This window comes from Mirounga angustirostris, unplaced genomic scaffold, assembly GCF_029215605.1.
Source record: "Mirounga angustirostris isolate CCGP_5_RB_7025 unplaced genomic scaffold, mMirAng1.0.hap1 SCAF_8, whole genome shotgun sequence".
Classification (NCBI taxonomy): domain Eukaryota; kingdom Metazoa; phylum Chordata; class Mammalia; order Carnivora; family Phocidae; genus Mirounga; species Mirounga angustirostris.
Genome location: NW_026991716.1, coordinates 31548945 through 31574906, shown reverse-complemented (window position 1 = coordinate 31574906; position 25962 = coordinate 31548945). Strand labels below are relative to the sequence as shown.

Sequence of the window (25962 nt, the reverse complement as noted above, 5' to 3'; positions counted from 1 at the left end):
GAAGCTACTACCAGTCACCACCTAAATGTGACCAACGGAATGACCCCGGTTGGGGTGTGGGCAGTTTTCTGGGAAGAGATACCAGGGCAGCTGCACCTTCCCATGAGTGTGTAACACATCTGAGCACAGAGGAGACCCTGGTCAGTCCGATGAAGCTGGCAGCCCATTTGGCAGGGCAAAAACATCTCGATAGCGTGTGTGCACACACATATGTAGGTGTTTAATTTCTTTAAGCCAGTTTCATGACCTGGTTGTTAATCTGATAAACTCTCCTGGAGCCAGCTATACTCAGCTTCCCTTAAAAGCTTGTATGGGTCATCTGACAATGACAAGCCTAGGGAACAGGACACAAACACTGAAGCAGATGGCCTGCGAAATATAAAAGTCTAAATTGTGATGAGCCAGTGCTTCCTAGGATATGAGGGTTAAGGTAGTAAAGCTTTGGGAGTGTAAGAAATCAAAATAGGGAAGACTAAAGTCCAAGAAAAAAAAAAGTCCACTTTTGGAAAAGACCTAGTCATTCAAACTACAGCAAATAGAATCTGCCTTGATCATTAAAAGGATAATGACATAGACCACATCACCTCTGTATTTATGTACTTATAATCACTAAGTAAGCAAGGCTGGGGTTCTCATGGTCTTCTGACTACAGTGGCCCAACTGACCCAGAATTCCAGACTATTCAGAAACAAGTCCTAGAAAAAGTATCTCGGAGTCTCCCATCCAGGAGAGTAATATGGAGATTTCTCCCCCTATCTCTTGATACTGTTGTTTTTTCTTTTTTTTTTAAGATTTTTTTATTCATTTGAGAGAGAGAGAACGCACGCGCGTATGCGCACACGAGGCAAGGGGCAGAGGGAGAAGCAGACTTCCCATTGAGCAGGAAGCCCAACAACGTGGGGCCAGATCCCAGGACCAGAGATCATGACCTGAGCCGAAGACAGACACTTAACCAACCTACCTAACAGACACTAACTAAACTACCCAGCCAGGTGCCCCGCTCTTAACAGTGTTATTGACAAATCATATTCTCTGAAAAGCCTTGGAAGAATAGAAAGTCCTCATTATCTAATATTTCTTTAAGAGCCTTGCACTTATCCTTGGGCATTAGGAATTTTAATCCAAGTCCTTGTTAAAGAGGTGGCATAAGGCATTTATAGAGACCTAGCCCCAGGTGAATATGCTCCATGTTACCAGGTTTCTCCTTATAAAAACGGAGTAATGAAGCAAATCTCTGTATAAAAACATGCAGGGGGGCGCCTGGGTGGCTCAGTCGTTAAGCGTCTGCCTTCGGCTCAGGTCATGATCCCAGGGTCCTGGGATCGAGCCCCGCATCGGGCTCCCTGCTCGGCGGGAGGCCTGCTTCTCCCTCTCCTACCCCCCCTGCTTGTGTTCCCTCTCTCGCTGTGTCTCTCTCTGTCAAATAAATAAATAAAATCTTTAAAAAAATAAATTAATTAATTAAATAAAATAAATTAAAAAAAAACATGCAGGGTTGGCTACATGCACTTCTATCTGCTTTCACCTTAGAGGCTATAATTCTGGAGACCCTTTAGTTGAAACATGATAATAGGCATTTTGTAATTAAGGCATACAAAGAAATAGGGACAGAATTTGTACCTAACACAAATATCTTCCCCTATTTTCAACACTGACTTTTACATTCTTAAAACTGCATCCTTGTATTTATACATTTTCTTAAATGAAAGCCATCCAGCCATCCATGTGTTTATACGAAGTAAAAGAACCTGTCTCACTGGATGGTCTGTGGCAATAGAGTAAAAAAATTAGCTCTGACTTCTAGGGATAAAGTTATGAGACTTAGTTGACTAGTTTATTATCAGCTAATTTTTAAATTAAAGACCAACAGGCCACTGAATGAGCAACAAAATAATGAAATTATTCAAAATACTGAATAAACGTATTCTCTGCACGGTAGGAAGTATTAAAGGAGCATTCTGAAAATGAAAGATCACGGAAAATATGATTTTCTTCATATAACCAAGAAAGAAGATTGAACGATTTGCCCCATAATAATCCTTCTTTAAAAAGATGGACTAGGGGGGCACCTGGGTGGCTCAGTCGTTAGGCGTTTGCCTTCGGCTCAGGTCATGATCCCGGGGTCCTGGGATCGAGCCCCGCATCGGGCTCCCTGCTCAGCGGGCAGCCTGCTTCTCCCTCTCCCACTCCCCCTGCTTGTGTTCCCTCTCTCACTGTGTCTCTCTCTGTCAAATAAATAAACAAAAATATTAAAAAAAAAAAAAAAAAAAAGATGGACTAGGGCGCCTGGGTGGCTCAGTTGGTTAAGCGACTGCCTTTGGCTCAGGTCATGATCCTGGAGTCCCGGGATCAAGTCCCGCATTGGGCTCCCTGCTCAGCAGGGAGTCTGCTTCTCCCTCTCCCACTCCCCTCTTTTGTGCTCTCTCTCTCATTCTCTCTCAAATAAATAAATAAAATCTTTAAAAAATAAATAAATAAATAAAAAGATGGACTAGTCTTTTCAAATAAACTTTTTTGATTTCTCCCACCCCCACGACTCCTATTTCTCTTCTAATTGAGTCTTCATGACATTTTCGAAGTTTGTCCTGGTGGATTCTTCATGTGAAATGGAGAAGAAAAATGTGAAAACAGAAGTAAGACACTTGGGGCAGAAACACCAAAGCTCGCTAATATGACATACTCTATAGAACAGTGATTGGGGGCATACTCTACATTTTGTATCAAAAGAGGACACAGGTACAAAAAAAAAGCAAAAAAGTCAACTGTTTAGCTACTGGAGCCAGGAGAAATGTGCATGGTTTACTTTCAATGTGCAATGTAGATCAATAATTGGCCTGTCTGCTAGATAGCTCCATTAAAATTCTTTGCTTAGTACTTCTGAGTGAGTTGGAAAGGGCTTCTTCCAGATTACTGATATACACAAAACTTACTAATCCAAAGAGGCGATAAGAAAATGAGAAAGCAAAGTCTTCTTTAAGCACACATCGATGTACTTTCCAAAAAACTGTATTTCAGTGATGGCAATAAACCCTCAACCCTCTACCTCAGAAGCTGTCAAGGGAAAATACTTCTTATCTATGCGGTCTTCCTCCTCTTCATCGGGTGGTGGCTTTGCTGGAGGCGGTGGACGTTCCCTCTGCAGAAGAGAAAAGTATTTCACTATCTCTTAGCCCTTGGAAATGAAAAAGAATAATGTAAAGAACTCCCCTGAGAGACTCAACTCAAGGATTAGTATCTAAACAGATGGCCTAGTATCTGCACATACATCCCCCCCCACACACACATAAAATTCAATCAGCACATTCTTTGCTTTTTGATGTTTGTAGCAGAGATTATAAACACTTGTTTCATATTCTAGACCACAGTGAGAAATATCAGCACTGAAACCAAGGACATGCCTTGCCAGAAAATGTCCTTCATAATACCCATAATAAAACTAGCCCAGAAAAGCCAGTGGCTCAACTTTCAGACTATGTTAAAAAGAGGAAGCGGTAAATCAAAAGAATCAGCTTGTCAGAGTTCTAACAAACCCGCATTATTAAGGAAGTACTGGGGAAAGTAATCAAGGACAAAAACATCAATTCCTGCTCAAACTTTAACACTACCCCTATTTATTCGCCAAAGCTCAGAACTGGTCTCTATCTAATCCTTGGTCACCTCCTTCAATGTATTATGTATCGCTCACATATGAAAACCTTTCATCTCAGCCCATTTAAAAAAAGGAGTATTTGTCAGCTGTCTGCCCTGGAGCAAGGGTTAGCGAGCTCTTTCTTAAAGGGCCACATAGTAAATATTTTAGGCTTTGTGGTCAACCCCCCACTGCAGTACAAAGGAGCCAGAGAAGATACGTAGACAAGTGTGGCTGTGTTCCAATAAAACTTTATTCAAAAAATGGGCAGCTGTCTGTGGGCCATATTTTGCCAACCCCTGCCCTGGAGCAACAAACACCCTGAAAGAGGGATTAGCGAGGTCAAGTGAGGTGGACAATTTCAGGACCACACACAACCTTCGGTGGCAGAAGGCTGGAGAGAGATTTGCCATTGTACCTGCGGTACCGTCAGCATTGTTTACACTCCGAAGTCCTAACCATGCTTCATAACCATGTTCCTACAGGGAAGGGAGTGGGAACCTGACCCAGGAGTTGGCTTGCAGGCTCACTCCCTGGCTTGTAGGTTAGCTCACCGTGTTGCTAGAACAGGAATATTTATAAAAGTCAGGGTGGAGGCACGTGCTGAATTACACAAGAGCCTCAGAGAGGTCTGCAAGACGTCTCCCGTGTCCCAGGAACAGCCAGGGTCAGGTGGCATTCGGTTAGCATTTGGCATCCATGATCTCTCTCTGTTCAAATATGCTTTGCCCCTCGGGATTCTATCTTGATAAATCAGTCATTCCTATAGTCCCTGGAACCAGATGGCCGCCCAGCGGCAACAACTTCAAAACAGGTTCATCTTTTCAAGCCAAACAAAGCTATGAGACCAGATTTCCTACTAAGTTCCACTTTCCCTAGCCGTCTTACTCCAGAAGTGCAGAAACAAGAGTGGTTCCTTGCAAGTGGCACCTCGTAAGGGAGGGAATAGCAAAGGGAGCAGGCCCATCATCCACACCAGTTATCCAACCTCGGGACAAAAATAGCTGAGGAAGAACAAAATGGAACACAACAGCGACAAAAAGGACCCATCCCAGAAGCCCTCTCAAGACTAAAGGAGCCTAGAAAGAACAATATGAACAGCTCTTGTGCAAGAAGTGACCACCAGGGACACTGGAAAGAAAGAGAAGCAGGAGGCTCTTTTTTTCCGAATGTGAGAACGTTGGCCCAGGGCCTGTAAGTGCAGAGCTGATTTAGACTCACCATCCACCGCACTGGTAAGATGCAGAGCAGCCCCTTGGCCACAGGTAATTACCAAGTAGCACAGCCACCACGTACGCAAGTAAAAACGGCAAAGCATGCACCCCAAGATGCATCAGTTTTTACTTAGCAAGACCACCAGAGGATAGATTCTTGGAGTGGGACAGAACAAAGAGACTATAAATCAGTGGCTAAGCCCACAGGAACTTGGTTATTCAGAGCTCACTTCAGGAAGCCTGTGTTCTTCTTGTAAAGCCTCCAGCTCCCTCTAATGGACATCACCTGTAAGTACCACAAAGCAATGCCTTCCTCCACAGGTGGGTTTGCTTGCTTCATCATACCTAAGGTGAAAGTGAAACAAACCAGCTCTGTCTACAGAAGCACCATGCTAGGGGTCCTTGGCATATGCATGTGCTTCCATCACTCACAAGGAGTTTTACCAGTCCTTGATGATACCCACTCCAGTGGGCTACCACAGACTGGTATGAATTTCCAAAATTCATACAGAAATACTATTCTAGGACCAGACATGGAACCTAACAAAAAAGAACACTAAGAAATATCAAGTCATTCCCAGGGCACATCTGAAAAACCCAAAGATCACCTAGTGGCCAAAGGTTCATCTAAATGGTCATAAAGCAGATTTAGACCAAAAGGGAAATGCTGGCCTCTCCAACAGGAAGAAATAATATACACCTGAAAATCTGCCTCAAGCTGGGAGTACTGGGATTCTGTTAAGCAATGGCGAGTTCAGTAAAAATGTGGTGCTCAAAACTTCAAATTATTGTGCTAGCAATGTAGGAAGGAAGGTCAATGGGACCACTGATTCAGGCTTAGGCTCAGAGTAAAACCCTGAGGGAGAAAAGTCTTGAGAACAATGGACAAGACTGGAAGCAAAAGCCAGTACTGGAGAAAGAAGTAGTAAGATGGGAAGGTGGACCTTGAGAAAGAAATGGCTGGAGAGATTATAACTGGGAAAAACAGGAATGCCACATACCAACACATATGATATCTGATTAAGCCTTGCTACAACCCTGCTGAATGCAGAATCTGTCCAGATCCAAATGGATAACACTCTGAGGGCAAATGGAAGGTGAGAATGCACTCAGGGTAGACAAGAACTTACTTCAGTGAGCTCTTTCACTGTGGAACTGCTCTCCAGAGAGAAAACTAACAATTTACAGCAAAGACCCCAAAGACAGACGCCACACGAGGCTAAATGGAAATAAAATGTTTCAATTTGCTCTAAGGCCAAAAACTAATAGAATGATGCAAACATGTTATACCGAAATCAGAAAAACCAAAATTCTACCTCAAGGGGACCTATATAATTTAACCACACTAGGCAAGAGAGAGATGTGGCAGGGCCCCAGGAGAACAGAGGGAGTAGGCTGCAGGCCTCTGGAAAGTGAGCGGGCACTCAGGGCACACTCCCTCTCCCAGCGCCCCACCAAAGCACAGGCTGACAACACAGCCCCCGCTTGTCGAGGGCCCCAGGCCACATACAGGCCTCACTCCAGCAGCCTTCACTCCTGCTGCCTCGGCCTCCTTGTTCATGGAGTCTCGGTCAGATGATCGCCCACTGGCCATGCTGTCCAACGAATGACAGGAGACAGCATTATACAGCGCCTCGTAGGGACCCTCCTCTTCAGCGTTGGTGTCAAAATCAATGATCAGTTCAGTCACTGCTTTCTCCACGTCACCTGAACAGGTTAGAGAGCAAGAGTCAATGGACAGAAAGCACAATCTCGGATTTCCAACCACTGCATCCACCCAAAGCCCCTCATCAACCTGAACTTGACAAACAGTAACCGACAGCAGGAAAACAAAATGACTGCTTTGCTCCATGGACAGGAATAAATATAGAGAGTTTCAGTTGCTCTTTATACCCTGAGACTTCAAGAGATTTTTCTCTAATTCAAAATGGCAAACCCTTGACACCTATGAGGGATACCTCCCAAGACCTTTAAAATTCTCAAGAACCTCAATGTCATCATAGCGTAAACTTAAACCATAAAACGTAGTGAAGTATAACTGGAAACTTAAGTAATCCTTTAAATTCTTAGTAGAAACCTCCACGTGCTCAAGCGAAAGAGAGGATGGTGAAGCCTCTCTGACACAGAGGCACTGTGCGAGGTTAAACTCACCAGAGAATTACGAACCTCAGACTACCTGGGATCCAAATTTGACACTCTGAAAAGTTATAGACTGTTGTGGACCAGAGATCTCTGGGTCTCTGGCAAATAGTCAAAACCGTAACTGTAAAATCCTTGAAAGCTAAGAGCTTAGTGAACTACTAATCCCATTACCAGTAGATTATGAGGTCAAGAAAAAAAAGTGGGGGTGGTGGAGGTGGGGGCAGACAAGGACTCCACAGTGAAGACAGGCCAAGCACCCTTTAACCTTATACCTCTGCACCCCTCTGAAAAATCCCTTTCCCACTTCAGTGTCTGGCTTCGTTCTGTTCCTCTGGCCTTCTTTACTATGCTTTGTATCTGAAGAAGGCATCAGTCAGTGTTTTGTCTTTCTCATTCATCATACCTAGGACCCAAAAGGCTGCTCAATAAATCTGAAAGGGTGGGTCGTGGCTAATGATGGGGAGGCTGGACTGCCCAAGCTAGTGCCCAGACCACATTTGTTGGCCAAATGATATAGTACCAAAATCTGCCATATACACGTCTACCAACCAGATGACACTCGCTCAGTATTTACTGAGGGCCAACTATGCTCAAAGCAGAATACTGTGTGTTAGGAAAAGGTTTCCTTGAGATGTGAATTCATCTTGAGATCATCCCGCCAACAACACATCCCAGAATAGACCTCACAGAGCCAACTGTAAGAGTAGAGAATAAGATAAAGTAGGAAAGAAGAGGTCCAAAGTAAAAGGCCTAAGCTCTGTCCAATAAAAGTTCACATACCAGCTGGAAAACAATAAATGTGAATATGAACTTATTAAGTACTCTCAACCCCCCGAAATTATTATTTAAATGAAGTTTTTTCTATTCTACCAAAGACCATTCAACTCTTCAAGCTGAGAGCCCCTTCGTTGTCAGCGAAAGGCCACCTTACCCTGAGACTTCTGGGATATGGAGTCCATATTGGAGATGAGAGGTCCCTGGGAAGTGGGGGTTTTATCGGCCTCTTTTGCACTTCTTTTCCCAGTCATGTGATCTAAGTGGAAAGACAAAAAAAGCTGCACCAAATACAAATGCCTTGGTTTGGCCAGTGTGTCCCCTGGTCGCCCCGACAGGCAGATGAATGGTACCTTCGATAAGCGCTGCTATCTGCTGGCTCTTTTGAGAAGGCAGTTCCCGGACAGTGTCTAGGGCAGTCAGGCCACGGTTATCTTTTATGTTGACATCAATTCCTAGAAAGGTACACCAGGTGGACCAGGGGGGAGTGAGCAGTTGCAAGTCAGCTCAAAAGGGGTCAAATTCCAGGACTCCTTTTTTTTTTTTTTTTTAGATTTTATTTATTTATTTATTTGAGAGAGAGAATGAGATAGAGAGAGCATGAGAGCATGAGAAGGGGGAGGGTCAGAGGGAGAAGCAGACTCCCTGCTGAGCAGGGAGCCCGATGCGGGACTCGATCCCGGGACCCCAGGATCATGACCTGAGCCGAAGGCAGTCGCTTAACCAACTGAGCCACCCAGGCGCCCCAAATTCCAGGACTCCTAATGCTCCCAGTAGCATGACCAACATTTTTTCATCCAAAGCCATTTAATCCAGTTCTTCGAGAACAATTCGTACACTTGCAATCAACCAGTGGAGACATACATCCATTGGGTTCAAGTGCAGCCAGCAAAAATCCCCCTGCGGAGGCTAGGGAGAAACAAGCCCACCCCTGGCATGCCACGGGAACGAGAGCGCGGCCAGCCTCTCACCTGCAGCCAGCAGGATTTGCACCACATCAGTCTTGCCAAACAGAGCAGCCTCATGCAAAGCACTGCCCTTCTCCGTCTGGAAGGCAAACGAGAGCGCAGAGCAGCATGTCATCAGAACAGTGACCCAGGTTCGGCGTGGCTCCACACGACAAACGGGATATAGACACGAAGGGGCAGGAAAATAAAATCAACCACACAAAGTCCTCTGTCATTATCTTTCCCACTTTTCTTGTCTGGATTCCCAGACCACAAGCATGGCCCGATGTGAAGTGTGCTCACTGAAGTGCCACCATCTGGCCACACAGGAATAACTGCGCAGCAACTCTGGGAGCCACCTATTGGTGAAATTCCTCAAGACGCCCCTTCCCGGGGGAAAGGAATAACGAGAGAAAAGTACAAAGGTAACAAATAAACAAACAAACAAACAAATAAATAAAATACCACCTTAACTTCACATGTGGTTTGGTGGTCTGGTCAATGCCAAACCTAAGGAACAGTCATTCATCGGGATGGACAAAGCTAGCTAGGCAGGGAAATGCTAAACCTCCCGCTGGCAATATCAAGTTGATGGGACTTTGCAGGTGGCAAATGGTGGCAGTGGGAACGCCTGTATAGGAAGATAATGAAATTTTTCTAATTTTGAGAGACAGTCCACAAGCACATCTTTTCAGGGCATAATGACTATATATCACCCCTGAAAAGAAAAGAAAAGAAGAGAAGAGAAGAGAAGAGAAGAGAAGAGAAGAGAAGAGAAAAGAAAAGAAAAGAAAAGAAAAGAAAAGGAAAAGAAAAACCAGTAACAGACTCACTTGAGGAGTTTGTCTCTGAAGTTTCACATGAAAATGAGTCAATGGATGGAAGCGTCTGACATGGGATGTGAAACGTGCTAAATAAGAACGCAGCCCAGCAGCATGGTCCTTGTGCCTTGCCCACCATGACTTGGCCCCTGGAGCCCAGGGGGTGGGGGTGGGGGTGGGGGTGGGGCAGTCTGCTCCACTACCTGGTAGTTGCTGTCCATGCCAGCGTCCAGCAGGACCTGCACCACAGCTTTGTGGCCGTTCCGCGCTGCCAAGTGCAGGGGAGTGTGCTTCTTAGTGTTGCAGCTCAGGAGGTTGGGGTGCGCATTGAGGAGCATCTTCACCACCTCCAGTCTCCCGTATAGTGCAGCCAGGTCCAGAGGGGTCTCGAATTTGTTATTGCGCATGGTGGGGTCCGTCAGCTCCTCCAAGAGGACCTTCACCACCTCCGTGTGGCCGTACTGCGCGGCACAGTGCAGGGCTGTCTCGTTGTCGTTGTTCTAAAGAGTTGACAAGCAGATCCCATCAGAAGGGTAACTGGCAGACTGGCCTCTGACTGGGACGATTACATGGAAAACCACTGAAATTTAAATGAGGAAAATAGCAGCGATATTTGGGGACTTCTAGAAGTCGGTCAGAATGAAGATGTACTCCCCAACAAATGAGGCCAGCCGCTCCAATCAGCCACAGCGCGCCCCAGTTACTGCCAGAGGGGAGCTGTCAACCCCCTCAGATTTACTGTCTCCTGCGTGCCGTGAAGGAAGTGCCCACAGACGGCAAGGAGAGTTAACTGGGGAATGTGGCGGGCCCTGGGCAGAAGCCCTGGCACACATGAATGCCAGTAATATCACTGCCATTGACTCATTTTAAACTTCAACTGGTTTTACAATTTATATTCAGCCAACCCTGTAGTTCTGATTCTGGCTTTGTTGACCATCCACTGCCTTACAGACAAGCTTTTTTGAAAGAGTTTGTCATCTGCATAGCGTCTTGCATGCAAATCAACCAGCCAACAATCAAAGTAACAGAGCTGAGCACCAAAAATCACTCTTGAGATCTCAGCCAACAGCCATTTCCAGGGGAGGGAGGCGCTTGAGCTCAGTCACAGAGGAACCTGGGACCCTGCTGTCACCCTGTGCCTACTCCAGGAGCCTGCACCAATCAACACATGCACAATCTACAACGCAGGGAAGTGTTTCTTCTTACGTAGGAAAGATTCAATCAGCCATGGGAATGTTTTCTGAGAGGTGCAAAATATTCAAAGTTGTAACATGTAATTCAAATTCACAACCCTGGGGCCCTTTAATGCCAATTTTGTTTCAAACTAAAGGTATAACCTGGGATGAAAGAGAAGTTTGTGCTTCATCCACCATCAGAAGCAAAATGTTAATCATTCCAATTGTGCTTTCTTTTACTACTACTGACAATGTATAATCAGAGCAGGAATAAAGTAATTTCCATGACCTCTCCTTTTTTAGATGCACTAATGAAAATAATTCTCCCACAAGGCTTGGAGATTCCTAAATTTATCCAGGCGGCTTCTGCCACTTTAGGAAAACAAAGCTGACGAGGTGGTGTGTCCATCAAGTCAATATTGTGCACCTTTCAGTAATCAAAAGGTAAAAATGAAATGCTTCCACAATTACTTTAATTCTATTAATTACATTAAAAGTAACAGACCAGGAGTTACCCAAACATGCATGCAATTCCATCTGCTTTTGATCTGGCATTTGACTGCATCATTTTTTTTCCAGCTATACCAAGTGTACCAGAAAGATCCAGAGCTGCTGGGAGCGAGGTCCCCAAAGGCCAGAGTGATAGCAAAGAAAAACTTTCCAAGGAAATAAGGACAGAAAGGGCGGTAGCAGGAGCCACATGCAAAGATAAATGCACACAGATAAACAGAGGAAGCAGCACTGAGCTCAAACACAGCTCAAGGAGATCAGCAGCTGAAGTGCAGACAGCCTTTGCTGGCCACAGGACACAGCCGGTTAGTAATGGCCTCCTATGCTACAACTGGGCCCAAGGGGTGGATTCTATGTCAACCTAAAAGGCTGGAGGGAAGGGGAAACTCTGGGAAGAAAGCAAATCTTTGGGGTTCCCTGTGCCAAACCAACCACTTAAGACACCCATTTGGAATGCCCATTTCTGACTGAGCATGAACTCCCTGAGCCAACTTAGAGCTGTCACTTCATGTTCTCACCATGAGAGGCAGCTTCATCAAAACACATGGGGGCTTTCTTTACAGTGGTTCCAGGGCAGAGTGGCAACCCAAAGAAGTTTTAAGAGGATTCTCAGGGTTTTGTATCTCAAGATTAACATGAGAGCAGGGCCAAGAAAGTCAGCTTATTCTTATTAAAACCCCAATCCAGAACAACTTGTTTACTTTGAGGCAGACACTGCTGTCTCTTTGATATCCAAGTTGTCTCCCAACAACCAGAATAATCTGTCCTCGATTGTGTAAAAAATACGCCATTAAGGCCCAAAGAACTGTAAAACTCAAAGCTATCCAGCAGGAGGAAAAAAAAGAAAAAAGAAAAGAAAAATCTTGGGGTTTCTCGTTTTCTGCTAGAACCCAGGGCACCTACCACAAAGCTGACTTACTGAAAGCAAGGTCTTGATCACTCCTAGGCAAATTTCCTGCCTCTGTTCAAAATGGCCTAACCACATCTCTGCAGAATATTATACTCAAATTCACAGTGTAGAAAGCATCTTTCTCATGCTCCAGTCTTGCCAAACATGGTCTGGTAATTATAATACTCTTGAGTTGAAGTCTGTGACCCCATCTCTCAACTACTGAACATAGGCCATCACAATGAGCTCTTCCTACCAGCTCCCAGGAGCTTTGAATGTGACAACTATCAGGGCAGGAAATCACTAGTGTTGATTCAGGAACCCACAAGAAAGGGAGGGATTCCAAGGGGAGTACAGACTCCTCAGGACCCAGAATCTTTCTCTTTCACACCTTCCAAATCACACCACAGGTGCTCATCACACCTCAAGAGTTCCCAGAATCTTATTACTGTGTATTTGGACTGAGGAAGGAGACTAAGATCAAACACCCCAATTTTCCCCAAAGTCTTTGCACAAACTTTCCATTGCTGCCCATCTTGAGACTCACTTTCATTTCTCCTTGCTATAGTCAGTACCTCTAAGAAGAGAGATCCCAATACCCTTTACATATGGAGACCCCAGTTAGTGTGTAAATCCATTATATTTATGCACTGTTTATTCCTATCTACCTATCTCACATATGCATAAACTACAAGCAACAGAAAACTATACAGAAACATTTCGGTGGCTTTTCTCCTCTTGAAACTATTCTAAACCATCACTTCCCAGTGCTTAGATTACAGCCCAACTGTACTCTTGACCACTGTTGATAGATACCTAAGTTAGAAACAACTGAGCTACAGCTCTCTGTAGCAACAATGGTATGTTTCAGAAATCTACCAAAATTGGAACAAAAGGACAAACGGGGCCTACTGAGATTTAGCAGACACGAGAGAAACACGAGAACTGAGTCCATGTGGAAGAAGAGTTAGACTTACTCTGCAGTGCTCTGGAAGGCAGAACCCTGACCAACAGATGGAAAGTTTAGAAAGACAGATATCAGCCAAGTGTAAGAAACCAAAAATCAGTGGAATCCAAAAAGAGGCTGCCAAGCAGTAAGTCTGCTTGTTACCAAGAGAAACAACCAACCAAATAAAACAAAGGGTAGATGGCTCATCTTTCAGGTGAGAGAAAAGGATTCCTGCTCTGGATGGAAAGTTGGCCTAGATCAGTGGTTCTCAAACTGGCTTTGTTTTGGAATTACATGGGAGCTTAAAAGTAACTAAGTCCCACCGCAGACTTGCCAAGGTAGCACCTCAAAGGGTAAAGTCCAGGAAGACTATTATTAAAAAGCTTACCAACCTAGGAGGCACCAACTTGACCAAGCAATCGTCTATCAGCGAGACAAACTGACATCACGTGTCTTGTAACGTGAAGGAAGGATATAACATCACTCCTGTGGTGTTCCTGCTAAAATTGTAGGGCCTGAATCTAATCATGAGGAAATATCAGACAAACTCAAACTGAGTGATAGTCTACAAAATGACTGGTCTATATTCTTCAATACCGTCAGTGTCGCAGGTCTCTATGGCAATCGCTTAGCGGGTTCAGCTGTTCACTGAAAGGTTGGTGGTTCGGTCCCACCCAGGGATGTCATGTTTGTGGTTCCCAGTCATTAAAGACTAAGAAGGACTGAGGAATTGTTCCAAATTATGTACGATCCTAGATTGGATCTTGTACCAGGAAAAAAAAAAAAAACTGCTCTACAGGATACTATTGGGGAAATTGGTGAAATCCGAACACAGATTCTACATCAGAGATTCCAGTATTATATCAATACTGAATTTCCTGAATTTGATAACTATACTGTGGTTATACAAGTGAATGCCCTTGTTTTTAGGAGATACATGTTTAAGTATTTGGGGTTAAAGGGTCATGATGTCCATGACTAAGTATCAAACAGTTCATCATCAACTACAGCAACAATGAGAAAGAGAGAAAAAATGTGCATGCAAATGAGACAAATGTTAACAACTGGTGAATCTAGATGAAGGGTGCAATGCAGTTCACTGCATTATGCTTGCAACTTTTTGTAAGTTGAAAATTTTTTCAAGATAAAAAGTTTTATAAAAGCTTGCTAGGTGATTCAGATGCAACCAGACAAGCTGATCAGAATGTGGAAACAACTGGTCGAGACAACTTCCAGGTCTCTTCCAGTTCTGAAACTTAATTATTTTTAAGTGTATAGGAAAATAGATCTACCTTAAAACTAATTTGACTACTGCCCACCTTACGATATTCAGACTAAATTAAAATTATTTTAAAAGGGGGCAAATAAACAATTTTAATAGTTCCACCTTAGCTATGGATGACCTACATTTTAGACTGGTTTATGCTGATTTGCTGAAAAAGGAAAGGCTCCATATGTCGAAGAGGAAGATGAAAGCTCATGAAAACTACCCCTGCTCCCAGAATAGGCACTTGAGACTTCTTAATTTCTACAGGTGCCTGATAGGACTTAGCACGCAAAACAATTCCCAGACACAATCCAGGTCAATAAAAACCCACTGAATCAGGATAAAACCCAGCGAGGTTACATACACATCAGCTCAAAGAGAGTTTGCATTCGTAGCAAAATCCAAACAGCTTTATCCCTTAGTGCAGTTTGCATCATTTGGCCTTCAGGGGGTGGGAAGGCTGCAAAGGGCGGTATTTCCAAAGAGAGAAGTTATGTTCTTATTCCATTTAGACCAATTTTCTTTTTTGTGTGGGAAATCAAGGGATAAGAAAATGTGCTTTTAAGAACCAAAGACTTACTCTTTAATCAGAGTTTTATAAGCTAACTGAACTAACCACTGAGTGGGAAAACAATCACTTCATGGTGCCTCCCCATAAAACAAAACCCTGAATAGACTAATTGAGCAATGTTTCATTAAGCTTCAATCCACCAGTAACAAAGAACAGATTCCAAAGTGCTGTTTCAGAAACACCACACTGTATATACCCTTTAAAAGTCAGATCTCAAATATTACTAGTTACCAGATAGTTGTACTTAATGTACATTCTCTTATTTAAACTCCAAAACAATCCAGCAAGGTAGATGGTATACTGCACTTTACAGAAGAGTAAACTAAGGCTCACAGAAATTAAGTAACTTATTTTAAGTCAACAAAACCAGTCAGTGGCAGCACGGAATTCAAACCCAGGCCTGACTTGAAAGGCTGTGACCTTTAAGAGTTTTCTCCTCTACTACACCAAATCCAAAAAAAAGGAGAAAATGAAGATAGGGTATCTTCCTCTTTTGAAAATTAGAAAACAGAATTCAGAGAGAGAGGGCCAAACAAAAGCTAATGTGTCCCACTACCCCAAATCAAACTGCTTCTCGGCCATTAAGGCCCGAGAGCTGAAGAACATGGCCCACAGAGGCTGCCTAGATCCAGCCCGCGGTTCGCTAAATCACCATTTCTCAAAGAATATCTGCCTAGCATTTGGAAACATGCAGAAGTACCTTAATGTTTCTCTTCCCTGAGGCAACTGTATTCAGAGCCAATGTGACTAATGCACTGACTCAACCAAACTCCAGACTGGTGCCAAAAAGCAAACCTCTCCTGAATGAAAATTCGGTGCCAAAAAGCAGGTGAGAGCACCGAGGAGACAGGCTAACCATCACCAACCCACAAGCTCTGCCTCCTGGTGTGGTGAAGGCTGGAGGGTCTGGGCAGTTCATCACCAGGCCTAACAGGGCCACTACTTGCCCCAGCCTCACAGGGAGGGAGACTCAAGGCCAGTGCCCTGCTTGACCCTGCGACTTTATTTCCTATTTCAGAGCCCTTCCCAGGGCCAAGAGTGACCAAGCAGTAAGAGAAGTTAATAGCTGGGGAGAAGCAACAGAGGCTTTAAAGTCCCAGGCAGAAATGCACAAACTCAAGGAAATGAGGAGGGAGCCGAAAAGGACAGCTTTTAAGAGTAAAATGGAGTCCCCAAGCCCCTTCCCCAACACCTCCAATACTAGCTTATTGAAAATGAGATTCCACTTCAAAAGAAATAGAGAAAGCAGAGTAAAAAAATTTTTTAATCCAGTTAGTACAATTTAATCATTTTTCTGTGTTTATTAAAAAGTAAGCTAATATGTTTGACATCTCTTAACTGAATTTTTGTTTTTTCAATTTAAATTATTTTAGCAATCACAATGGTAAATTATGCATATAATATGGTTCCTTCTCTTTCCCCATTTCGGCCATTTCTAAGCTTTTCAGACATTCCAGGAAAAGCACCCAACCTTTCCAGAATTAGCATGGGTTTTAAAAATAAAACCCAAACCCACTGGAGCTGCAATTTCCCATTCCCAGACAAGCCAAAAGCAGATGGGCTGAAGCAGACAATAGTCAGGGTGATGATGAGGAGCCTGAGTGGACAAGAGTGGAAGCCAGAGAGGACCAAAGAGGGAGTGCAGCTTGGAGAAATGATGCAGAGAAATCCTGGCAGCAACGTACACACCTTGGCATTGATATAAGGGTCAAAGGGGCCGTACTTTTTGAATTCTTTGATCTCAAGAGCATTCTATAAAAAGGAGAGGAAAAGAAAATGTGATGATAAAATGGATGAAATATATCAAAGCAAAGCCCAGCCCTGAGGGGGCCCAACATGAGAACAACTTGGATCTGCCCTCTGGGTTCCTGGAAAGGAAGTGAATGGGGAAGGCAGGCTCAAGGGCACAGCACTCATCACCCGCTCTTAACCAAGCATCCAACTGGAGCCTCATTACTGGTTTCTGAATAGATCAGTGTGGTACTGCTACCTAGAGCCATTAGGTTCTTCCAGCTATTACAGACGTCTTGCCCAGCCCCTGCCCCACCCACCTGCCTGCCACATACTCAGAACACTGGGCGGGTGTCCCACCTATCAATGGATACTCCAGGCGGGAGGCAGCTGTGAGCAGGACAAGCTAGCACACTCAAGTGGCTCAAAAATCCAAGCAGCTGTGTTCCAAGGCAAAAGTGAGCAAAGACAGGATTAGAAATGGTTGCCGAAAATTTCTTAAATGAGAAGGACTTTAATGGGTGACTAGTTTGTTCAACATTGAGGAGTATTAGTTAAAAGCAAACTTCCTTATAAATTTCCTCCAGTTAAGAGAAATTACAATCAGTTTAGCCAGGAGGAGTAAAACTGCATTTAGATTCTGAAGCAGCAATTCTAGAGACAATTTTCATTCTTAATGTTATAACACAAACATCCTCATTGATTATCTTAAATTTCTGTGGCTTATCTATCCAGAAAATACAGCTTGAGAGGGGAAAGGAAGGCTGATGAACAGCTATACACACACAATCTCCAAACTGAAAGATTTGGGAGCATTGCTTTAATTTTCTCAAACCTCAGAGTGAAGCTGCCCTTCTCTGAGTCAGTCGTGCTCCTATCAGCTCACTGAGAGTGTGCATAGCCTTGCTGATAGATGGGCTGGCAAGAATGATTTCCTATTTTTTGAGGCATAACCCTGATCTAATCCTATAGGTAATTTAACAATCTCCTCTCAGCAAAGTCATTAGGAAAATAGTCCTGGGCTTACTGAGAAAGAGCAGCCTCTCTCTCTCATTCAAGCAACTAAGAAAAGGACCTGCTTCGGTTCAGAGCAGTGAGGAAAACAGAATGGCCTGTCACACAGGGAAAGCCCATTTCCTCTCAAATGGACACACGATCTCAGACCCAAACTACAGGAAACTGCATCTTATGAGGATTGTCTAGAACTTGCATAATGTAAGTATAACTTTTCCAAAGGAATCAATGTAAAAAAGAGGAGGTACGGTCTCAGAGTACCTAAATCCATGGCCATTTTAAGGTATTTTTGCTCAAATGCTGCCTTTTTTCTTTATTTTCTAAGAATTATCTCCGCTTTGTCAAAGCATGGTCACTCTCAAGTTGACCTTAGGGGACATCAGGTAAATGATTTTCTTTCTGCTGAATCACCTCTGACCCCTGAGCTTACTCAGATGGTTTCTGTGAACGCCTTTTTCAGTCCCGGGACGCGTCCTTCCACTTCTGGCAGCTGTGATGTAGGGAAAACACAGCAGGGTTCACGCAGCACTGATGTGCACCGCACTGAGAGGACTGCTATTTACCGGCTACAGCTGCACTGCCATGTTGATGGTGTAAGCACAACTTGTAATTAATTAAGCCTGCCGGTGTGAAATGGCCTCTAAGCAATTTTACGGGATTTGTATTATGTCCCATTGTGCACACGAGGTATGTAGATCTTTATTATAGCACTACTCCAAATCTGCATGATTCAAATGCGTGTAAAATGCATCCTTGGGGTATAAGATCTCCCTGATGCCCTCGGAGGAGTGGCACTGGGGGTGGGGTGGGGGGAAGCATTTGTAGGGCCTGGAAGAGCTGGTTCCCTGAGATCTGTGCTATGGAACTGAAACAGTGCTGGGGCCGCCACAGTCTGGCTATAGCTGAAGGGAAGAACGCTTCTCTTCCTTCCGACCTGTTCGTTGACTCTGGTGTGTGAGGGCCCTTGATGGATGAGCAACCGCACTATCTGGGCATCTCCTTTCCAGGCTGCCAAGTGCAGAGGGTAACAGCCTTTGGAATCAGCCACATTGGTCAACGCATCGTTCCTCAGAAGAACCTCAACCACATCCCTAGAAGGCAAAAATCAATCATGAGTTTGCAGAACTCAGAAGTCTTTCCTACTAACAGCTCTTTACATTTGGGTAGCATGAAGACCTTTTCAGATATTACCCCACTCGGCTCCCTTCTCTCTACCTGAGCTCATCACCCAGTCTCTTCCTTTTATTCCATGAGCTACGTATACAGCTGCTGATATGCAGCTGAAATATCTTGAGCCAAACAACACTGACTCATCACCTCGCCATTTCTCCAGGCTTTCTAGACAATCCACCTATATTCCATTATTTTGAAAACATCTGGTCCCCTTGTCTAAACCTTGCAGTGTTTCCTTGTTTGTGATGTTTAAACAGCATTCAGAGATAAAATTTACATAAAAGTAGTCATGCAAGACAAATATCATTATTCATCACATTATTCAGAGCATTTAGTGATGTGGGAGCTAAAAGCAGACAGGCAGAGCAGAATTAAAGTTGCTGTAAACATAAGCCAGACACATATGGTATCATTTGATATATCCAGAAAGAAGGGCTTGGCTTTCTTTTTGGTGACACCTCTAATTAAGCAGATACAAATATATAATTATCCCCATGCACATGAGGTCAAAGAAAACCCCCACTGTAAATAAAAACAGCATCTGGAAATAAACTTGGCTAACAAGCTGCAGTCATTTAAGTTCAAGATTCACTTTAATTCAGGTTACCCCCTAGTTATGGGGGGAAGGGTCTCCACAGAGCCCTTGTTAGCTTTGTCTAAGATGGCCATAGAAAAGACATAAAGATCACATTCAATATATTTCAGAAAAGTTTAATGTAGAAGGAAACAATCATCACCTCTTTTTGGCATATCAGCGTCCATCAGGCTGGGCCAAATACCGCACAAGTGATACGGAATACCACAAGGTAGTGAGGGCCCCGCTCCTTGCTCAGCAAAATCGAAAATGGTTCCAATAATCCCCCCTCATGAAAACTAAATTTCTACTTCTTATCCCCTAGAGTATGACGCCTCAAACTCTCCTTACCACCCTCTGTGCTGCTACACTCTGGTTTCCATTCTTCCACATCCTGGCAAATCTACTCACTGTACTCCATGACTCTGTCTGCCCCTGGGCTGAGCCATCACATTCTCTCTCACATGGAGGGCAGTGCCCTCTGGAAAAGGCCGCCAAACCATTTAAACCTATGTCATCTTCTCTCAAACTCCCCCCAAAGCGCAGCTTCTCCAGAAAACTTTCTGCGTAAATCCCACCCAGTAACTACTAACCAATACCTAGGAGAATTAAATAGGCCATATGATTTATGTATTTTTCCCCTTAAAAAGGGCTCTTGTTGTCTACAAGGCTAACTGTATGAGGAAGAATGGCAAGCCAAAAGAGTAAATAAATAACTACTTTAACAGAAGGGAAGTTTCTTATGACCACTCAATCTATTTTCAGGTTACAAAGGTGCTGGTTCCCTAAGAGATTATCCAGCCCCTTTATGATCTGGCTGCCCCAAATGTGACCTTCATATTCATATCACTGTGTGGTACTGCACCATTTCAAAGCAGAAAAGGTAAAACTTAACCTTTGGTTGAAGTTTTTTGGGGGGTGGAGTAGGGAAGGGTGCTTAAATTATATACTAACGAGAGACTGAGGAACTCTGGATGGACTGAATTTAGTTTGTTTTCCCCTGTTCCTCAACATTACTGCTTAGTGATCCTTTATAGAAACGAAGAAAAGACAATCCAAAGGCCTGGGTTCTGGAGGGTAGAGCAGGAATATAGCATATTAATACTTACTTATGGCCATTCAAAGCAGCATGGTGTAGAGGTGTATACCCAGTGCTGTCAACACAGTTCACATTTGGCCCTCTCCAGATGCTATAGAGGGGGAAAAAAAGAAAAAAGAACACTGAAGTCACAAACCAAATTTAGAGCCAGCTAATTACTTAGAAAAGAATTCTCTGTGGTGTTTAACCAAACTAGTTACATCCACATGACTCCTGATAAAGGACAGCAGCTATTTACTACAGAAATGCATAACACTGACAAAACACAATCGTTTGCTGAACAGGGAGTCTAGCATCAAGATAACAATATCATTTAAGAGCTTGCTCTTTTGTACCCTTCTCATCTTTTTTTTTTTTTTTTAATTTTTTAAATTGAATCCATTTTCTCTTCAGGCATATGTTTGAACTCTGCTCTAGAAGCCAATGAAGTATTACATTTTCTTTTGTGTATTTTTTTTTTTTTTCAGTAAACTCTACCCCCAATATGGAGTTCGAACCCACGAAGCCACGAGCAAGGGTTGCATGCTCTACGAACTGAGCCAGCCAGGCGTCCCATGTACCCTTCTTGTTTTTTTTTTTTTAAGATTTTATTTATTTATTTGAGAGAGAGAGAATGAGAGACAGAAAGCATGAGAGGGAGGAGGGTCAGAGGGAGAAGCAGACTCCCCGCCGAGCAGGGAGCCCGATGCGGGACTTGATCCCGGGACTCCAGGATCATGACCTGAGCCGAAGGCAGTTGCTTAACCAACTGAGCCACCCAGGCGCCCTACCCTTCTCATTTTTAATGACATTATTCACTCAGTATGGGACTCGTGCCTCTAAATACTCCCAGGATTGTAAGAACAGTTCATTGAAAGGTCATCAAAAATATCACTGAACCAACCATTCAGCCAGTCACAGGTATTGAACACCCACCTCTACACTGGTGACTGAAGACTTACAGAGACTTCAACATAGACCTACAGGTTATCTGAATGATTTGACCAGCAAGAACCAAGATGAAAGAACCCACATTAATAAAAGCACCAGGACACATGTGTTAAGATGTAAGAGACAGGGGCGCCTGGGTGGCTCAGTTGTTAAGCGTCTGCCTTCAGCTCAGGTTATGATCCCAGGCTCCTGGGATCCAGCCCCATGTCGGGCTCCCTGCTCCGCAAGAGGCCTGCTTCTCCCTCTCCCACTCCCCCTGCTTGTATTCCCTCTCTCACTGTGTCTCTGTCAAATAAATAAATAAAATCTTAAAAAAAAAAATATGTAAGAGACAATGGGGCTTTCCAAAGAATGTCTTATTGCTAAAAAACAAAACAAAACAAAAAAAAAACGGAATAACAACAAGATCTAAATTTGAGTGCTTTGTTTGAATCAGAAATACTGTACTAGGATGCTGAAGTGTCATCTAACTTAATCCTTAAAGCCTTAATTCTTACTTCTGTTTCACACCTTACTGCACTGGCCAGAGATGCTGCTGCCTTTTTTTTTTTTTTCTTCCTTCCTTCCTTTCTTTCTTTTTTTTTTGAGAGAGAATCTTAAGCAGGCTCCATGCTCAGCGCAGAGCCCAATGTAGGGCTTGATCTCATGACCCTGAGATCATGACCTGAGCTGAAATCAAGAGCTGGACGCTCAACCGACTGAACCACTCAGGCGCCCCTTGGTCAGAGCTTCTAAAATAATATTAGGTAGTAGAGGGCAGTCTTGTTTTGTTCTTGCTTTTAATGAGAATGCCTCTACTGTTGGCAGTTGGTACGAGGTAAACACTCTGTAACATGGAAAGGAAGTGTCTTATTTTTTTCCTTAAAAAAAAATTAAAAATAGTTGTTCAGGGATGCCTGGGTAGCTCAGTTGGTTAAGCATCTGTCTTTGGCTCAGGTCATGATCCCAGGGTCCTGCGATTGAGCCCCGCATCAGGCTCCCTGCTCAGCGGGGAGTCTGCTTCTCCCTCTCCCTCTGCCTGCTGCTTTGCTTGTACTCCCTCTGACAAATAAATAAATAAAATCTTAAAAAAAAAAAAAAGTTGTTTAGGGGCACCTGGCTGGCTCAGTCAGTGGAGCATATGACTCTTGATCTCAGGGTTGTGAGACTGAGCCCCACATTGGGTGTAGAGATTACTTAAAAATAAAATTTAAAACAACAAAACAACACACTACTTTTCACCAATCAGACTGACAAAAATGAGAATAAAAGGTATTTATAAAGATCAGGAAAACAAGCACTCTTATATACCACTAGTATGAGTTTGAACTGGTGAATTCCTCTGGGAAGACAATTTGGCAGCATCCACCAAACCAAAAATAGGCACTCACTTTGAGCCAGCATTTCCACTTCCTGGCAGCTATTCAACAGAAACACTTGTACACATGCACAAAGATACACGCTTGTACAGGACTGCTTCACTGTGAGAGCAAAAACTAAACACTTCATGTCCACCAACAGGTGGGCAGTTAAATGCCAGATATGCCCATACGATGAATTATTATTACATAGCCATTAACAACAACAACCACAACAAGGTAAAGAAAACAAGTTGGACCTATGTGTCCCAACGTAGAGAGATTTCCCAAGACACACTGTGTTAAGGGTAAGTGAAAAAAAGTAGTCATTGTGTAGTACACCAAACAGGAGCCCTTGCTTTTGAAGTGTGTATGTACACGCACATACGGTGGATGGCGATGGGAAGAGTGCTCGCCAAGTGCTGCCAGGGGTCACCTCTGGGAAAGGAAATGTGCGTTGGGGGACACTACAGATGGTGGAGAGGGACTCTCATGTTCTGCTCTGTATTTTACCACACTGTTTAAAACACAATGAGAATGCAGTTGTGTATTTTTGTAATAATTTTTTAAAAGAAAGAGGGGAGGGGCGCCTGGGTGGCTCAGTCGTTAAGTGTCTGCCTTCGGCTCAGGTCATGATCCCAGGGTCCTGGGATCGAGCCCCGCATCGGGCTCTCTGCTCAGCGGGGAGCCTGCTTCTCCCTCTCCTACTCTGCCTGCTTGTGTTCCCTCTCTGTCTCTCTCTGTAAAAAAATAAAAAAATAAAAAAAAATAAAAGAAAGAGGGGAAAGAACCTGTGCACAGGGAAAAGAAAACCAAGAAAAACATCAAACTGTTACTAATAAATGGTTGTATATGTGTGACCTGGGCCACTTTAATGAGCATGTCTACAATAGGTTTAAAATCTTAAGATAGGGGCGCCTGGGTGGCTCAGTTGGTTAAGCGTCTGCCTTTGGCTCAGGTCATGATCCCAGGGTCCTGGGATCGAGCCCCACATCGGGCTCCCTGCTCCGCGGGAAGCCTGCTTCTCCCTCTCCCACTCCCCCTGCTTGTGTTCTCTCTCTCGCTGTCTCTCTCTATCAAATAAATAAATAAAATCTTTAAAAAAAAAAATAAAATAAAATCTTAAGATAAATTTTAAGTGAAAAGAGAAGATAGGCATGCTTTGGTATCCAGGTTATTCGTTCATTGTCAATTAAGGATGCTGGTGACAGGGTCAGGAGCCTGAGGTACATCCTGGCATCCCCATCCTCCATTGAGCTTGGATTCCTACAGCACCTTCCAAACAAAGAGTTAAAAGCAATTATATCTGTCACATGTATACAATAACCTCATTTTCTAAATCAAAAATTATATACCTGTGCCTGGCAATGATGAGAATGACAGAAAGTGAAATGGGTCTGGGAAAACTAGGAGGTATAGTTTTCATACTCATTTTCAAACTGACCCACCAGACAAAACATCGTCATTCTATTAAAAAATAGGTGACACTAAGAATCAAAAAACAAATTATTCTCCCCAAGTCAGCGGCAGATCCCAAACTCCCATTTATAGAGCTCTTGGCAGTTGGCTGAACAAGGACTTTACGATCTAACTGGGATGACAAGAGGAGGTAAAGATGCAGTAGTACAAGGCTGGAATAACAATCCAACAGCAAGATGACTAGAATAAACCAACAGGAGCTGGGAAAAAGAAAATACCAGTAATGGGTCAGGCAGTCAGGAGCACAGGTTTGTCAGCCCTGAGGACTCCAGTAGGAATCTGCTAGCTCCTCAATGATCTCAATCCGGGTCCCAAAGTAACCTGAAAACTAAGACTTAAACCGCCCTCACAAAAAAAAAAAAAAAAAAAAAAAAGGCAGGACTGAGCAAGCCTTCTTTCACTCTAACTTTTCCCTCCACGTCTCTCGTCTACAGGTGATTAAGCTTGGATATCCTTTACCAGCACTAAAACTCCCTCAAAACAATTTGAAAGGATGAGGAAGAAAGACAAGGACTTCCCTGCATAAGCTGCAATGTTTCTAACCAGTAAGGTCTACACCTCCCTCCCCTGCTTTTTCTCTAACTAGCATTTCCTCTGAACGCCCATCTGGAAATTTGGGGGAATGGGGAATATATTAAATAACACCTAAATGAAAACAGAGAACTGAATCTCCCTGCTTAGAATTTTCGCTTCACACAGGATGGTAGTAATATCCCCCTCCACCCAAGTTTCTTCCTTTTTGGCAGCCCAAGAAAAGAGCTATTTACAATCTGGGTCTTCCTCTCTATCACAGCTGTCCTATTAGGATTTTCTAAGACAGTAAATGCCAAAGGGCTGCTCACCAACAAACAAAAGCAAAACACAATGTGCCAAGAAAACCAGAGGGAAGGAAAACGGTCCAGGAGACTCTTAAACCAGATTATACAGAAATGTAGATTATATGTAGATTATACAGAAATGTAATTGCTGCCCTTGATTCATAGAACAAACCCTCACAACTACCCTTGGTACGTCTCAGAGGAGTCCCAGCGATCCCACGTGAGGCAACTACAGAACCCCAGTTAAGAGCTGAGACTCTAGTTAGCTGCCTCTGCCTCTTGTCAGTTGTAGGACAAGTCACTTAATCCTTCAAATCTTGCTCTGCATCTGCAAATTCTACTGTGATAGGCTCCCCAGGGCTTCAACGGCTCATGGAAACTAGAACCAAACTGGTTTGAACCAGTTTAATAGCATCAGGGTTGAGAAGCCAAAGACGTGTCACAGCAACCCAACCCCACGGACATGATGCCGGAGCACAGCAAGCCTTGCCGTCTGGGACGCAGAAGCACCTACATTTGGAGACGGCATCTAAAGACTGCAGAGGGCAAGGAAGAAGAGGGCTGATGAGAACCTGTGGCTTTTGAGTCCCACCTCAAAGGCCTCTCTCCATCCATTTACAAACTGACTACACGTTGATCCACGGCAGGTGGCAAGCTGGATCTGGAGGCAGTGATGAATAACAGGCCAGCCGTACAGACACAGCCCACTCTGTACAGTGGGGCAGGTGCTGACTGAGGGCCTGCTCGTGGGGCTATTTGCGCATGTATTCAATAGATAAGTGAAGTGTGCCCCCTATGTGCCAGGCACTACTCCCGGGCCTGGAAACGCAAATGGGAAAAGACAAAGTCTCTGCCTTCGTGGATCTGGAATCTGGAGGGAGGGAGAGTGAGCAAATAAATAAATAGAAATATGGTAGCAG

The 25962-nt window shown here is 43.8% G+C and overlaps 1 protein-coding gene across 11 annotated transcripts in view; it reads right to left on the bottom strand.

Moving 5' to 3' along the window:
• The window catches only part of ANKS1A (ankyrin repeat and sterile alpha motif domain containing 1A), a 184322-nt gene that overhangs the window by 87082 nt on the left and 71278 nt on the right, over positions 1-25962 (bottom strand). For 5 of the 11 annotated variants that reach the window (XM_064597482.1, XM_064597481.1, XM_064597486.1 and 2 more), the window contains 9 exons: positions 20489-20569; positions 18567-18723; positions 16577-16639; positions 9730-10026; positions 8730-8868; positions 8112-8213; positions 7916-8017; positions 6353-6549; positions 3044-3136 (listed from right to left, as the gene is read on the bottom strand). In XM_064597482.1, coding sequence (XP_064453552.1) covers positions 3044-3136; positions 6353-6549; positions 7916-8017; positions 8112-8213; positions 8730-8868; positions 9730-10026; positions 16577-16639; positions 18567-18723; positions 20489-20569 — 1231 coding nt within the window. The remainder of the gene's footprint in view (positions 1-3043; positions 3137-6352; positions 6550-7915; positions 8018-8111; positions 8214-8729; positions 8869-9729; positions 10027-16576; positions 16640-18566; positions 18724-20488; positions 20570-25962) is intronic. The other 6 variants (XM_064597489.1, XM_064597487.1, XM_045866744.3 and 3 more) reach the window with 3 other exon arrangements.